The 13,769-nt window shown below is 37.5% G+C and overlaps 1 protein-coding gene across 1 annotated transcript in view; it reads right to left on the bottom strand.

The window, feature by feature from the left end:
- LOC108671127 (histone acetyltransferase p300) overlaps positions 1 to 10,205 on the bottom strand; it is a 20,954-nt gene extending 10,749 nt beyond the window's left edge. Inside the window, exons 1-4 of the mRNA XM_047883601.1 lie at positions 9,665 to 10,205; positions 3,185 to 3,990; positions 728 to 1,273; positions 132 to 425 (exon numbers count right to left, since the gene is read on the bottom strand). Coding sequence (XP_047739557.1) covers positions 132 to 425; positions 728 to 1,273; positions 3,185 to 3,990; positions 9,665 to 9,740 — 1,722 coding nt within the window. The 5' untranslated portion in view covers positions 9,741 to 10,205. The remainder of the gene's footprint in view (positions 1 to 131; positions 426 to 727; positions 1,274 to 3,184; positions 3,991 to 9,664) is intronic.
- Positions 10,206 to 13,769: the final 3,564 nt, after the last annotated feature.

Genomic DNA, 13,769 nt, shown 5'->3' on the forward strand with positions numbered 1-13,769 from the left:
TGTTGCTGCTGTTGCTGCTGTTGTTTCTGCTGTTGTTGCTTCTGTTGCTGCTTTTGTTGCTGCTGTTGCTGCTGCTGTTGTTGCTGCTGTTGTTGTTGCTGCTGCTGCTGCTGTTGTTGTTGCTGCTGTTGTTGTTGCTGTTGTTGTTGTTGTTGTTGCTGCTGCTGTTGTTGCTGTTGATGGCCAGTCATGCCCGGAGCAGCAGCATTGGCAGCCATATTGTTATTATTGTTTGGATTTTGTTTATTTTTATCAGCGGTCTTGAGAGGCTCACAAACCGGACATTCCAGACGTGCACAATTCTTCCAGTGAGAAATGATCTGACGAGATGAAGCGCAGTGTGGTACGAGGCACGTCTTGCCGGCTTGACACATCGTCATGTGCGACAAGACGTTCTTCATCGTCTGGCAGTGGGGCAGGTTGCACTGAAACATAAGAACAATGTTACCGCTAATGATGTTAGCAATGTTACCGCCACTCAATATATTGATATATATAAAAAAATCTAAAGTAAAAAATTATGATTTTATAAAAAAAATAAAATGAGGCAACATTCAAATGGCAAAATCCAATGAGGCAAAATCAAATGAGGCAAAATCAAATGAGGCAAAATCAAATGAGGCAAAATCAAATGAGGCAACTGATTAAATCAGTTACCTCATTATCAGAGGTTAAGGCACTTGATGCTAAAATGTCCCCTGGATAATCACTCAGAAAAATATGTCACCTGTCTGACGTCTCCATTGCTCTGCTCCTTCCGCTGGCACTTGTGCGCGTGCAGGAGCAGCACCAGCTGCTGCTGGATGAGCTTGCGCTTCTCAGGGTCTGCTGCTGCTCTGGGCTGTGCACCGGCACCAGTTGCGGCTGGTCCACCCTGCACCCCATCAGGTCGGTTAGGCACCGCAGAACTGGTCGGGACCATGGGGCCACCGCCACCCACCATGACTGGGGCCATGCCTCCAGAATTGTTGGCGTTTGTGTTAGAGCCAATGAGACCTCCTTGGATAGATACAGGCCCACCAGGAGGTCCTGGGCCTACCGGGCCGGTCTGCATGGCTTGTCCTCCAGGCCCAGCAACCATACCCTGGTTGTTGGGCCCAACACCAGGGTTGTTGATGATACCCATGTCCTGGGTTGGGTAGCGTGGGGCCATGTTCATGGTGTGAGGCCGTGTAGGGCCGCCAGGCTGGCCCCCAAGAGACACATCCAGCACTGGACGATGAGGGAAGCATGGGTTGTACTGGCCCCCCATCACAGCCACGTTGCCACCACCCTGACACCATCACAATTCAGTCATTTTAATGTGCATAATAATAAATATGAACAAATAGAAATCTTTCAAATAATGGCAATCATATTAGAGCATCAAAATTCATCATTATTGAGCATAAATTCTCAACTGTGAAGTACTTATATTGTGATGTGGAATAACAACATCAAAGTTATTAATTTTCAAAGCAGAAAGATTGACAAGAATTTGTGTAAGGGCTTTTCAGACATTTTGATTGTTATGCAATCAAGAACAAATAGAAGAATTGTTGGCAAAATTGGAAGGCATGCATAAGTAAATAGATCAAGTTAAAGATAATGTCACAAGTTTAAGAACCTGTATATACTTGTTACTGCTCTACCATCAGCTTAGAATTAAATCATATGCTGAATTCTAGGCTTCATTTACTTATGCAATAAAGATAGTTATATTTGCCAACAATTCTATCAGCTAGCATATTGCTATTTTGATTATTCACATATTGCAGTGATGACATCAAAGACTATCTAGAACAAAGCAGGGAATGGTAGAAAATTAACTTCTGATGTTTCAGACATAGGCATATTAATGAACTAGCTCTCGATTAAACATAATCTAAATTTGTGAAAGAAAAGTTGTCAAAAATTATATACAAATTTTTTAATCCACAGCTCATCAAAAATTATATAAAAATACACATTTTTATTGAGAAATCTTCTGAAAGGGTCAGGTAACAAGTTCTTGCATGTGCATATTATCTTAACTACTAAAGTACCCAAAAATTCATCAGTCAATCACCTTTTGGCAGGGTTGGCAATGATTAAATCAAACTGATTAAATCACTTGATTTTTTTATAAAAATCCACTATTTTTTATATATATATAAATTTATTGAGTGGCAGTCTTTAATTTATTTTGAGGTATTTTTATTTGTGGTTTTGTTTAAATGCACTATGACAAATGGCCATTCTTGAAAGATATAACTGCCCTTTTGCCATCCATATACTGATATTGTTAGTAGGCTAATTGCAACATAAAAAAAACATTTCAAAAAGACAAAAAAGCTGAAAAAAAATCACCAACCCTGCATTTTGAGAGATGCAGTAACAAATTACAGGTGCAGCGTTGAACAAGATGCCATAAAATTTTATTGTTATAATTATGATGCAGTCCCAATTATGAGTTTCTCTTTAAACTTGGGCTCACTGAGCGACCTTTGAATTGCTTGATTTCCATAAAAGACATAAATCAAAGGGGTGCATGCTGGAGGCCAGCTTTGCCAAACTTCACACTTCGTTCATATTCCTTTCCATAGGTAAGAATGATAGAGTGCACAACAGCCTATGAAGTCAAGTGCTCAAAGCCATAGTGCCAGATGTCCACAGCCACAAAATGAGCTTGCCAAAGCTAAACGTGGCCATACTGCATCTGGCCAAACCTCCTCTGACCTAACCTCTTCAGGCCTAACCTATACAAGCTGCAACCTTTCTCCACCAAAAACAAACATGAGCCAACCTAACCTAACCTCATTGGCTGCAAGAAGTTAGAAAGGCAGTCCAAGTGGGCCGGTAGAGCCAGTCATTGGCTGCAAGAAGGTTGTGAGCCAGGACAGTGTCAATAGGTTAGGACAGAGTAGGTAAAGCCCGATAAGGAACTGCCTGCTCATGAGCAAGCATGCTTAAGCAGTGGCTGAAGACCTACGGCGCTATTATCTTTCGGTAGTGTGTTGCTTGTCTGGATTACGGAGTTCAAGCGTAGTCTGCGGCTTCTAGCTCTGAGGCTGAGTAAAGTTAATGAATGGTGAAGCTAGGCGTTTGTGGCCTAGGGCTGTGCCCCCGGGTCAAAGATGGTTCTATTCACCCACACTGCATCAAAGATGATTCTATTCACCCATACTTTATTAAAGAAGGAACCAAATGAAAGGGTTTGCCTCACCTGCAATCTTGGAGCAAGCTGCCCTCCCATGCCAGGATGTCGAGGAACTACATGAGGACGAGGCCCCCCCACCAGGCCTTGCTGCCCCATGAGAGGCCCATTGCTGAGCATGCCGTCCCCAGCCATGCCCCCACCCGATGACACAAGCCCCGGTCCTTTGTTCATGACGCAGGAGGCATTCATATTTGACATGCTTGTCATGGTGTTGGACATAACAGGACCACAGCTTGACATAGGCATGTGGCATGCCATGGTGCTGCTTGCAATGCCACCAGAAGTCATATTTGTGACCATTGGCCCTCCAGTGCCCATGTTGGTAATGGTGTTCATGTTGTTCATATTCATGGCATCATTCATGGAGCTTTGTACTGAGCACTTGACAAGATTAGGGAGTTGTGAAGGCATAGCTATGGCATGGCCTGGCTTGGAATTGTTCATGGAATTAACCATCATATTCTGCTGGGCCATTGAATGCTGCTGCTGCTGCTGCATCATGCCTGAAGGCAAGTTATTCTTCTGGAGCAGATGGCTGAGTTGCTGGTTGGGTTGTGGTTGCTGCTGCCGGTTATCAGGCCCAGCTGAGTTGCCACCACCAGTGACCATACCACCAGGCTCCATGAGACCATTAACACCACTCGTGCCATTGCTGCTGGTGTTTACATTTCCACCAGAAGGAAGACCACCAACACCACTGGCATTGGTGCCACCAACACCTGAGCTGCCACCAGCAGCAGAGCTTGATGATGAATCACTCGGCCACATCAGGTCGTCAGGTAACTCCTTTTCCAGCAGAGCAGCAAATTGGTCTGCAAAAAAGAAATTAGATTCACATTATGCCACAAGAATATACAGCATGGTTGAGCAAATAGAAAAAAGATCAGGTGGAACCTTGGATGTAACCTAGCAAAAAATGAAATGATTAGATTTAACAAAAATAAAAAGCCCAGAACAATGGACAATCAAGTTTGATGAACTTAATATTGAGCATCAACTGCAACACAGTTTACTGCCTTACAGCAAGACAAAAACAATATACTTTATGGTGCAGCTGTATTCAAGGTAAGGGTTGGGGTTAGGGTTGGCAAACAGGCAAAGCTTGGCTCAATGAGGTGAGGGTTGGTGGGGTTTGGCTCAATGAGAGGATTTCATTGAGCTATATTCAACAAGGGAAGAGTAGAGTTTGATGAAGCATGAAATGCTACATTTCTTTCAGATATGGAGTTGGAGTTGAGGAGGCTAGCTTGATTAACCCACAACATAAAAAGTGGGGTCGTGCTGGGGCCACAGCAAGTAATTTATGGTGATTATGTCCAAACTGTTACAGGTATTATTTTCTTGATTTTCCATACCTCCAGCATCACTTCAAGTCCAAGGTTACACATTTCCTTTCCCAAAAAGTTCTTGCAGGAACTAGTGAAAAATTAATAAAATGCTTGGGGAACCAGAAGGACACTTCTTGGTTTATTATAATTTCTTGCTTGATTGCATTTACTTGGGGGTTAACTCAAACAACATGTTGCAGAAGAGCTTCTGACATATATAGGTTATCTGTAAATATTGTGGATGCAATAGTGATAAGGAGAAACTTCTGAGGTACAAAGTTTTACTGGGATCTTCAAAATACCTTGAATCTAGGTTGTCTCGAGTACTTTTGGCCCCTACAGACAAGACATGCTAACAGGTGTACAAAAATAAGCCCTTCTTACCAGAATTTCCTGATTCATAAATCATAATTCAAAAATGCAGAGATAACCCATTGCAAAATCATGCAAAAAGCAAGAGTAACCATTTGCACTAAGAAGCCTAATACCACAGATGACCAGATCGCTTGAGTCAACGCGCTCCTGCGGCAAACCGGACAATTCGCCACAACCAGAAAAATTGGTTTAAGAACTCCCAGATTCCACAAACCAGGTTTCCTCAATCAAACTTGGTAGAGAAAGAAGGGGAAAATGAAGTCATGATTGATAGTGACAATACAAATAAAATAATGAATAAACATGAAGCAGAACAAATATCTATGCTCTAAAACTTGCTTCCAGATGTATGTCCATCTTTTCAATTCAAATGTAGCTTACTTTCTTGCTTTTTAGCACTTTTTTGTTGTACCTTTTAGGAAATTTTGCTAACTGCACTTCTTGAAGAAAAGTTGTGTACAATATTTCTACATTCTCCATGCCTCCAATTTAGATTACAGCCATAGGAGTGAATGTAAAGAAATTTCAACTCGATATGATCAAATGCTGTATGTGGGTAGCATGGTCAGTGCAAAGAGCAAGGAGTTTCTTTTGTATGATGATAACCATTTATTCTTCCGTCAATTTATGTCACTAAATTGCTCCAATTTGTTTCTGCTGAGGTTTACTCTATTGTTCTAATGAGGCCACAATGAAATAACTCACAATGATAATGGTTGACTTGTGGGCATTTTTCAAAGTATTGCAACAACCCATTTTGTTGTTACATGTGTAATTTCTGATGCAATTAAAATCAACAATAAATTAACACAACATCAGCCTTCAACTTCAATGATATATATGTCTCACATTGATTTTAGAGTATTTTTAGTTCTTATTGATCATTGACAATTAGCAATAATGATTAGAACCCTCACAAATGAGAAGCCTACTTGACCACTATCCTCTGCCACCATCATACCTTGGTCTCATTAATGCAATGAATCACAATCAAAAATGTTACAACATCGAGCAATTTGCATGTCTATCGCACTTGCCTGGTATGCCCATACTATGAAGTATGGCAAACAAAGGGCTGGGATACCAAATTCATTGCCTCTAATATGTCAAGATATGATTGGCAAATGCCTACATGCCATCATGCTTCTCCATAGCTTTAAGAAATGGGTGTGGAAAAAACTGTCCAGGGAATCACCAGTTGCGTGAGTGAGGTACATGCAAAGAATGTGTCTGTGGCAGTTATCAATATTTTGAGGTGACCTGGGAAGGATGATACTATGAGAGATTGAGAAGAGATGTATATACAAATTGTGTTTAGGAATCTGTGGAAATCAAAATTGAATGGATGATAAGGGGTGAAATAAAAGTCAGCTTTCATGGTCCTGATTGTATTAGAGAGAGCATGTTTGGAACAGACGGAATGCAACTCAATCCTGAGCAGGAAGGAGGTGCTTGGGCAAAAAGTGAAATTGTGGGTCCAAGAAAATTTGTGGAAGTGCTATGTGTAGAATGACAGAGAAAGAGTGCATGTGATCAGACCTAACAATATGAGAGTGGTGCAAGGGGGACTGATGAATATCAGAGGCTTGGGTCTTGGAAAACATGTAGGCTTGTGCGAAGAGTTGGAAGCACATCAGATGGATATAGTAGGAGTAACTGAAACTCAACTGAGAGAGAATGGATGTCTGAGAATGGATGTGTTGGAGTTATTGTGTGTATGGAGGCTAGGTATGACATGGAGGAAATAAGTGTTGGTGAAAGCGAACTGAGTGAGAATAAACTTGCTGTATAGATCAAGTATGCAACAACAAAGAATGAAAGGATGCAAATGGTGATGATCATATGTTACATGATGGTGGAGGGAGTAAGGTCTGAGTGTGAGAAAAAAGAAAAGCATGCTAGTATAAAGAAAGTACTCTATGAATATAGCCATGAGATGATTGTAGTAATTAGAGACATGAATGGACACATAGGTATACGAGGAGAGCCTGCGAACATGAATGGAGAGCGTCTGAATGATTTTGTGTTTGAGAATGACCTGGAAAACCTGTAAGCTGAGGGAAAAGTTACCTGGAGCAATAAAGAAACTGCTCAGAATTAGACTATATAATAGTGAATGAAAATGCAAGACAAAAAGTGATGTGCATGTAGGTGGACAAGGCTGGTGTGTTTGATATCAGAAGTGGTCATGATAGTCTTGTTACCAAGTTTGAAATGCATGAAATACATGTGAGAGCCTGATCAAAAATTTAAGTTGCAAATGAGAGGTGCTGACTGTGATAACTTCAAGGCAAAACTTAATGATACAGAATGGGAAGTTAAAAACAATGTGAAAACTATGAATATAACTTATGAAAAATGTCTGAATAAGGCTGCCAGGGCCACATGTATAAGACAACTAAGAATGAATGCAAAAACCAAAGAATAAAATCTGGTGGAGAATGGATGTGAAAGTGGCAAGAAACGAATGAAAGAGATGTAATCAAATTTGTAGGCAACTGCAGAAAAAAGGGGCATGAGGGTGAGGACCATAAACAGGAGTATAAGGAAGCATGACTGAGGTATGAAGAACAACACAGAAGAACCAAAACTGTCTTGAGAAATTATATTTCTGAGTCTAAGCAAAATAGAATAAATGAATTTGGTATGAAGGGACAGAGAGTTTGACATAAATTGTATGCCTTCCTAAGATGGAACAAGATGGAAAATGATCTGAGAGTGAATGGGCTGAATTTAGAGGGAGTGTATGTAACAGAGAACAAGATTAGCCTAGGCTATGAAGGAATTCTGGGAAGACATTGGTGGAATGAATGATTTATTTTTGCTAGGCAAAATTGTATCTTCATTAAACCGTAATGATCTGAGTGGCATAGATGATATGAAGTGAAATGAGTTATGAGTGGTGGAGCAAATGAAGAATAATAAGACAACTGGAATAGATGAGAATTTGAGAAACCATATGAGATGTAAAAGTATGGAGGTGAGAGTGCAATTGGATGACTGACCTATTTAATGTTGTATGGAAAAATAAGTGTGTATGTGATGCATGGAATGAAAGCCATGTAACCTTGCTACACATGAGAGGCCACAAGAGCAAGAAAAAAAAAATTAAGAATTACAGGCCAGAATGAATTTGGAAGGTATTTTATGAATCCCGTTTATACATAGGAATTGAACCGTCACTACAATTTCAGAATCTGTTCCTGAATACTCACGTGGAAACTGAAAACTAAAGTTGAATAGAAAATGGAGTCTTTGAAACAACAAAATACATAGATTTAAAATATTTAGAAGAGTGAGAAGATTGAAAGAGTCATGAGTAAAAATTTGTTTCTTGGTATAAAGGTCATGAATGCTCACGTGGAAACTGAAAACTAATGTTGAATAGAAAATGGAGTCGTTGAAACAACAAAATACATAGATTTAAAATATTTAGAAGAGTGAGAAGATTGAAAGAGTCATGAGTAAAAATTTGTTTCTTGGTATAAAGGTCCAAATATATTTAAAAGCTTAACTTGAACTGAATACGCAGTATATTGAAGGCTTTAACACTACAATGTTCACTTCAGTTCATTACTACACCAATCAACTAAATTGCCAATGATGCATGAAAATTTACCAGTAATTTTTCTAAAATGAGATAATTGGCAAGTGTATATTGAAATCCACTGCCGCATTGCCAACCATAATCCGGAAAAATGCAGTTGCATGGGTGCTTTCATTGTATAAACATTTATGTGGTTTTGCTCCCTCAAATAGCCTCAGAGTCTGCATCTTGTTATTGATGTTAAACTCATCTTAGTGGTGTGATTTATTATTAATTTGTTGTGCTTGACAAACAAATTTCTAAAAAATTATTTAGTCTAATTGAAATCTTAAAGGTTTGCAACCTTCATTCTTGATTCTTTCAAGTGTAACTTTAATCCCTTCTATTTTTATCCTTTCTATCTCAACTAAAATTTTTGGACCAAAAAATAGGCAGGAGTGGATTGAAAATAATACGTGAACCCTCATTTTCAGAATTCCATCCTGCATTTCTAGCATTATTGTACAAAAGATTATGGCATAAATTTTGACTAGAAAGGGAAATTACAAATGAACCAGTGCTAAAAAATCTGTGGCAGGACACTATGCTTAGAAAGTTAGAAGCCATAAGATTTCATACATCTACCAAAATTCTCTGTTACAAGCGCTGAAATATTTATTAAAAATATGAGGTTTTTCTAAATCCCAGATCAGAAAAACAGAAAAAGTAATTCTGAAAAGTTATTTGGAGACAATAAAATAATTTTATTCGCTGTTAAAAGTATTTGAAATTCTTTTAATTGCTCTGCTGGTCTAAAATGCAGAAAAAAATTTAAAAATGCAAAAATTAATATTGATACATCATGTTTAGAAGAATTTGTCAAATAAAAGGCTTCAATTTAGAATTTCATAGGCATTCACAGTTTCACAAACTAGTGAATAGCCTAGTGAATTAGGCCTATGGAAAAAAGTTGAATTCGTGACAAATGTTTAATAAACTAATGCAGAACCAATTTCAACCAAATATTCATTAAAGTTAAATCTTCACTTTCCCTGGCTCTGATTGCCAAATTTAATGAATAACAAATCTTTCCAACTCCAAACAGAACGTTTTGTAATCAGCTGGTTCGCCACTCGAGAAAGTAGATTTTGGAAATATTAGGTATAATCATTAAAGGCGAATAAACCATTAAAAAAATAGGTCTTTTACGTAATTCTGGTCGAAAATCTGCAAATGGAAATGATTAGTAAGCCTCACCCTCGTGGTTGGCCGCGTAATTATCCATCTTGACGCGCTTGTTCGGAGGCTCCGACGAGCTCTGCTGGTCCGCCATGGCGTCTCTTGTTTACAATCAAACACTACGCAAGAAAACCAATTCTACGATTTTCCTGTTATAATTTTCTTCACACAACATTGGAAACTCTATTCTTTGCAAACTGTCACGACATATTAAACGTTAGCAATGAAGTAAACACGAGGAAGTTAGTCCGTGAAAGAAGCGGGAGCAACGGAGCGGCATTGTAACACGGGCTCCGTGCCAGCACTGACTTGAAATGCCTTTACACTTGCTTCAATTTTGAACTATTTTCCGAACAATTCTCTAGAAGTAAAAACCTACCAAGCAATGGTATTTAAAATCACGGTAACAAAATATTTCACATATCTGAAAGAGTTTTCTTACAGACGCATGAAGAAATATTAGATAATGCTGAATCCAAAATGGCGTCTTCCTAGTATCGTCTCCTACGCTGAGAGCGCCTTGCCACAATTCCTCTCGCACTTCTAACGCAACTGAGCACAAAGTTCGTCTTCAGGCCATCAGAGCTAGCGCCCTCTACTAAATGAAGTTACAAAAACATGAATCACAAGATAAATGTTGTTATAAAATGAAAAATCGTGCACAGAATACGTCGTTCAATATTTTCATATGATATTTGTAATTTTTATCTCACTAAATTCATTGTATTTTGGAAGATTAATGTTTTGTTGGTTTCATGTGAGTGCAATGGTGAAAGAAGTAGCCATTGGTAGAACTTACCACGTGACTTGAAAGTCTCGTTTGATTGGACATCTGAATCAAAGATGGCAACAACGAAACTTCAATTAATGTTTACTAATAAAACGGGATAATAATATCAATTTTTACACGAGAAAGCACTTCAAGAGCATTGCTAAAATCCAATAAAACTCATTGTTGCAAGTTTTATAGCTGGATAGACTGTAGCTTCTCTCCTATTATGCAAAGGAACATCAAAATGGTATTTCATTAAAATATCCAAAAAGATTACTTTTGCTCACTATAAAAAGAAAGAAACATAACTTTTTTATTTCAAAGGTATATTATATATGAAAATCTTCAGATAATATCTGCAATATTCATAACATTGATAGGAATGCTTTTTAAAAGAGTTTTCATGGCTGCCGATAAGGTGTTGTTAGGAGTTCAAATCATCAGGTAAAATTTCCAAAGAAAAAATAAGCTTACAAGTGTATCGCCTTTAATCGTGGGAGAATAATTCTCTCTAATAACGCTATATAATTACTTTTAGCCTTGATTATCAGTTACAGTAACGGTTTGAACCTGTAAATTAAAACTATTTTTACAAACGTTTTGTGACGTCCCCGTGTTTCAGCTGCACCAAGGCCACGGTTTTGTCTACTTTCGCTAGCCGAACTCAATACAAGTCAGAAACTTCGAGATAATAATGTGAAGTTTGCGTTGTTCGAAAAACTCATTTATATAAAAATGACAATCTCGAAGGTTGAATGTAAATCCGCAAAAATTAATTCTAAATCAAGGAGGCTAACGGAAATAATGGCTAAAAAGATGCCATCAGTTGTCGTATTGAGCAAATATTAATTAATGCTGGATTTGATCTTGTATGTTCAAGAAAAGATGTGAAAAAGATTACATGTTTATTAATACTCAAACCTGAGTTATAATTTAGAGGTAATAAAATCTTTATATATAAATTTAGGCATTTGTAATATGATAAAAATTATAATAATAATATCCGACGATTTATATAATATATGTATTTGGTCTCTCAAGCGATTCTTAAAAAATAAGGAAACCTTGCAGTCTTTGCCAAAATCAAAGAAAATTAAGATATATACTTATTTTCAGCAGTTGATATAATTCTACTCAATTCGGAACCTTCCATTAACATTTCTAATGACCATGCGTTGACTTTTGTAAGAAATAATGAACTTAAATAAAAGTACCTCAAATTCTTTTACTTAGGATCAAGTTCATAGAAAATAAATTATATAGCGATTATATATCGGTTATATAGCGGTTATATAGCGGTTATATAGCTGTTATATAGCGGTTATATAGCGGTTATATAGCTGTTATATAGCGGTTATATAGCAGTTATATAGCGGTTATATAGCAGTTATATAGCGATTATATGGCAGTTATCAGAGCTGGGCAGCGCTACTTTGAAANTCGCCCATATTCTGACCAGAAACTGTTGCAGGTAGCTGGGTTCGAACCCGCACCTCTCAGCCCAGCAATAATATCAATTATCGTTTAATTTTTTAATCCTTCCTGATGACGTGGCATGCGATTGAAATTTTGACTTGCATCTTAATAATTATTAATAATTAGTAAACAATAAATTAGATTAGCAAACAACATATAGACCTCGATGAAATATTCTCATCAGAATAAAAATAAAAAATAGCGAATAAATCCAGAGAAAAAGAAAGCGAAGCGACAAACTTGCGATCAAATTTGCTTACTGTTGCCGAAAGTGGCCGCTTTACTGTCGCTCCAGAGGATCTAGTGTAGAAGATATTATAATTGTAATATTTAAATATTTTATTGATTTTTCTATGATTATTAACAAGGTGATGACTAACTGGAACTTATTACCTTCAAGTGCGTGTAGTGCAAGGCAGCACTCATAAAGATGCTTGGGTCAAACTGTCCAAATAATGACAATATTTTTGCAGCGATCAATTTTTGGCTCTCACGCCGGGCCAAAATGGGTCAAAATGACCCACACGGGAGCAAAAAGTGCTTGATTTTTAGACAAAAAGTCTCGTACATTTTTTGAGTGTAAGTTCAGACGTTCATAATAAGTTTTATAAACTGGCCCGAAATGACGCGTAGGTGGCAACACTGCAATGTTCCAAGAGACCGCCAGGTGGCAACACTGCAATGTTCCAAGAGACCAACAGGTGGCAACACTGCAATGTTCCAAGAGCTGTCTCTTATACACATCTAGATGTGTATAAGAGACAGGTTCCAAGAGACTGCCAGGTGGCAACACTGCAATGTTCCAAGAGACCGCCAGGTGGCAACACTGCAACGTTCCAAGAGACCGCCAGGTGGCAACACTGCAATGTTCCAAGAGACCGCCAGGTGGCAACACTGCAATGTTCCAAGAGACCACCAGGTGGCAACACTGCAATGTTCCAAGAGACCGCCAGGTGGCAACACTGCAATGTTCCAAGAGACCGCCAGGTGGCAACACTGCAATGTTATTCTTATGGATTGATTTTTAAACTAATATATTTATATAATTCATGCCATCACGCTAACTCATGCTTTTCTGATTTGTTGATCATGCTTGATTTGCAGCCTTTTTGTTTATTTATAATGGAAATAAATATTATTTTAAAAATGTATTATTATAATATTTATTAATTATAATATATTTTAATTATAATTGAAATAAATATTTTTAAATATGTCATAATAATAATATGCATTATATATAATTGAAATAAGTACTAGTTAAATATATTATAATAATTTTATATATTATTTATAATTGAAATAAACATTAGTTAAATATATCGTAATAATAACATATATTATTTATAACTGAAATTGACATTTCTTAAATATATTATAATAATAATATTTATTATTTATAATTGAAAATTTTCCCGATGATATTTTTTGGTGTCGAAGATGCAACGCCCGCATTAAAATATTGTACGCATACACGGAGAAATAAGTGAGCCTTTGTCCAAATAGCGAGGCACGTCTTGGAGTTATGTGAGTCATGTTGACTCACTTCTGCCTAGCCTGCATGCGAGTGTTACTCATGCCACACACACACCGCCTGCTACACTCATACAAATGTATGGGTAATATTGTTCATGTAGTGACACATCTTTTGTGTGCACCGCTGATGCGTTCTTGTTCTGACCAAAGTCAAAATCACTTCACGTTTTTTTATAAATGTATAATATAATGAAAATATGGCGATCACTGTAGGGTTTAATAGCATTTAAAATGTACATGTTCTATTAAAAGCTCATTTGTATGCTCCTTGCTACGAAATATTATATGAAATGAATTTGAAATTTTCTTGGATAAATAAATATTCATGGAGATTGAAAT

Source organism: Hyalella azteca, unplaced genomic scaffold (genome assembly GCF_000764305.2).
Source record: "Hyalella azteca isolate HAZT.00-mixed unplaced genomic scaffold, Hazt_2.0.2 contig13325, whole genome shotgun sequence".
In the NCBI taxonomy this organism is placed as follows: Eukaryota; Metazoa; Arthropoda; class Malacostraca; order Amphipoda; family Hyalellidae; genus Hyalella; species Hyalella azteca.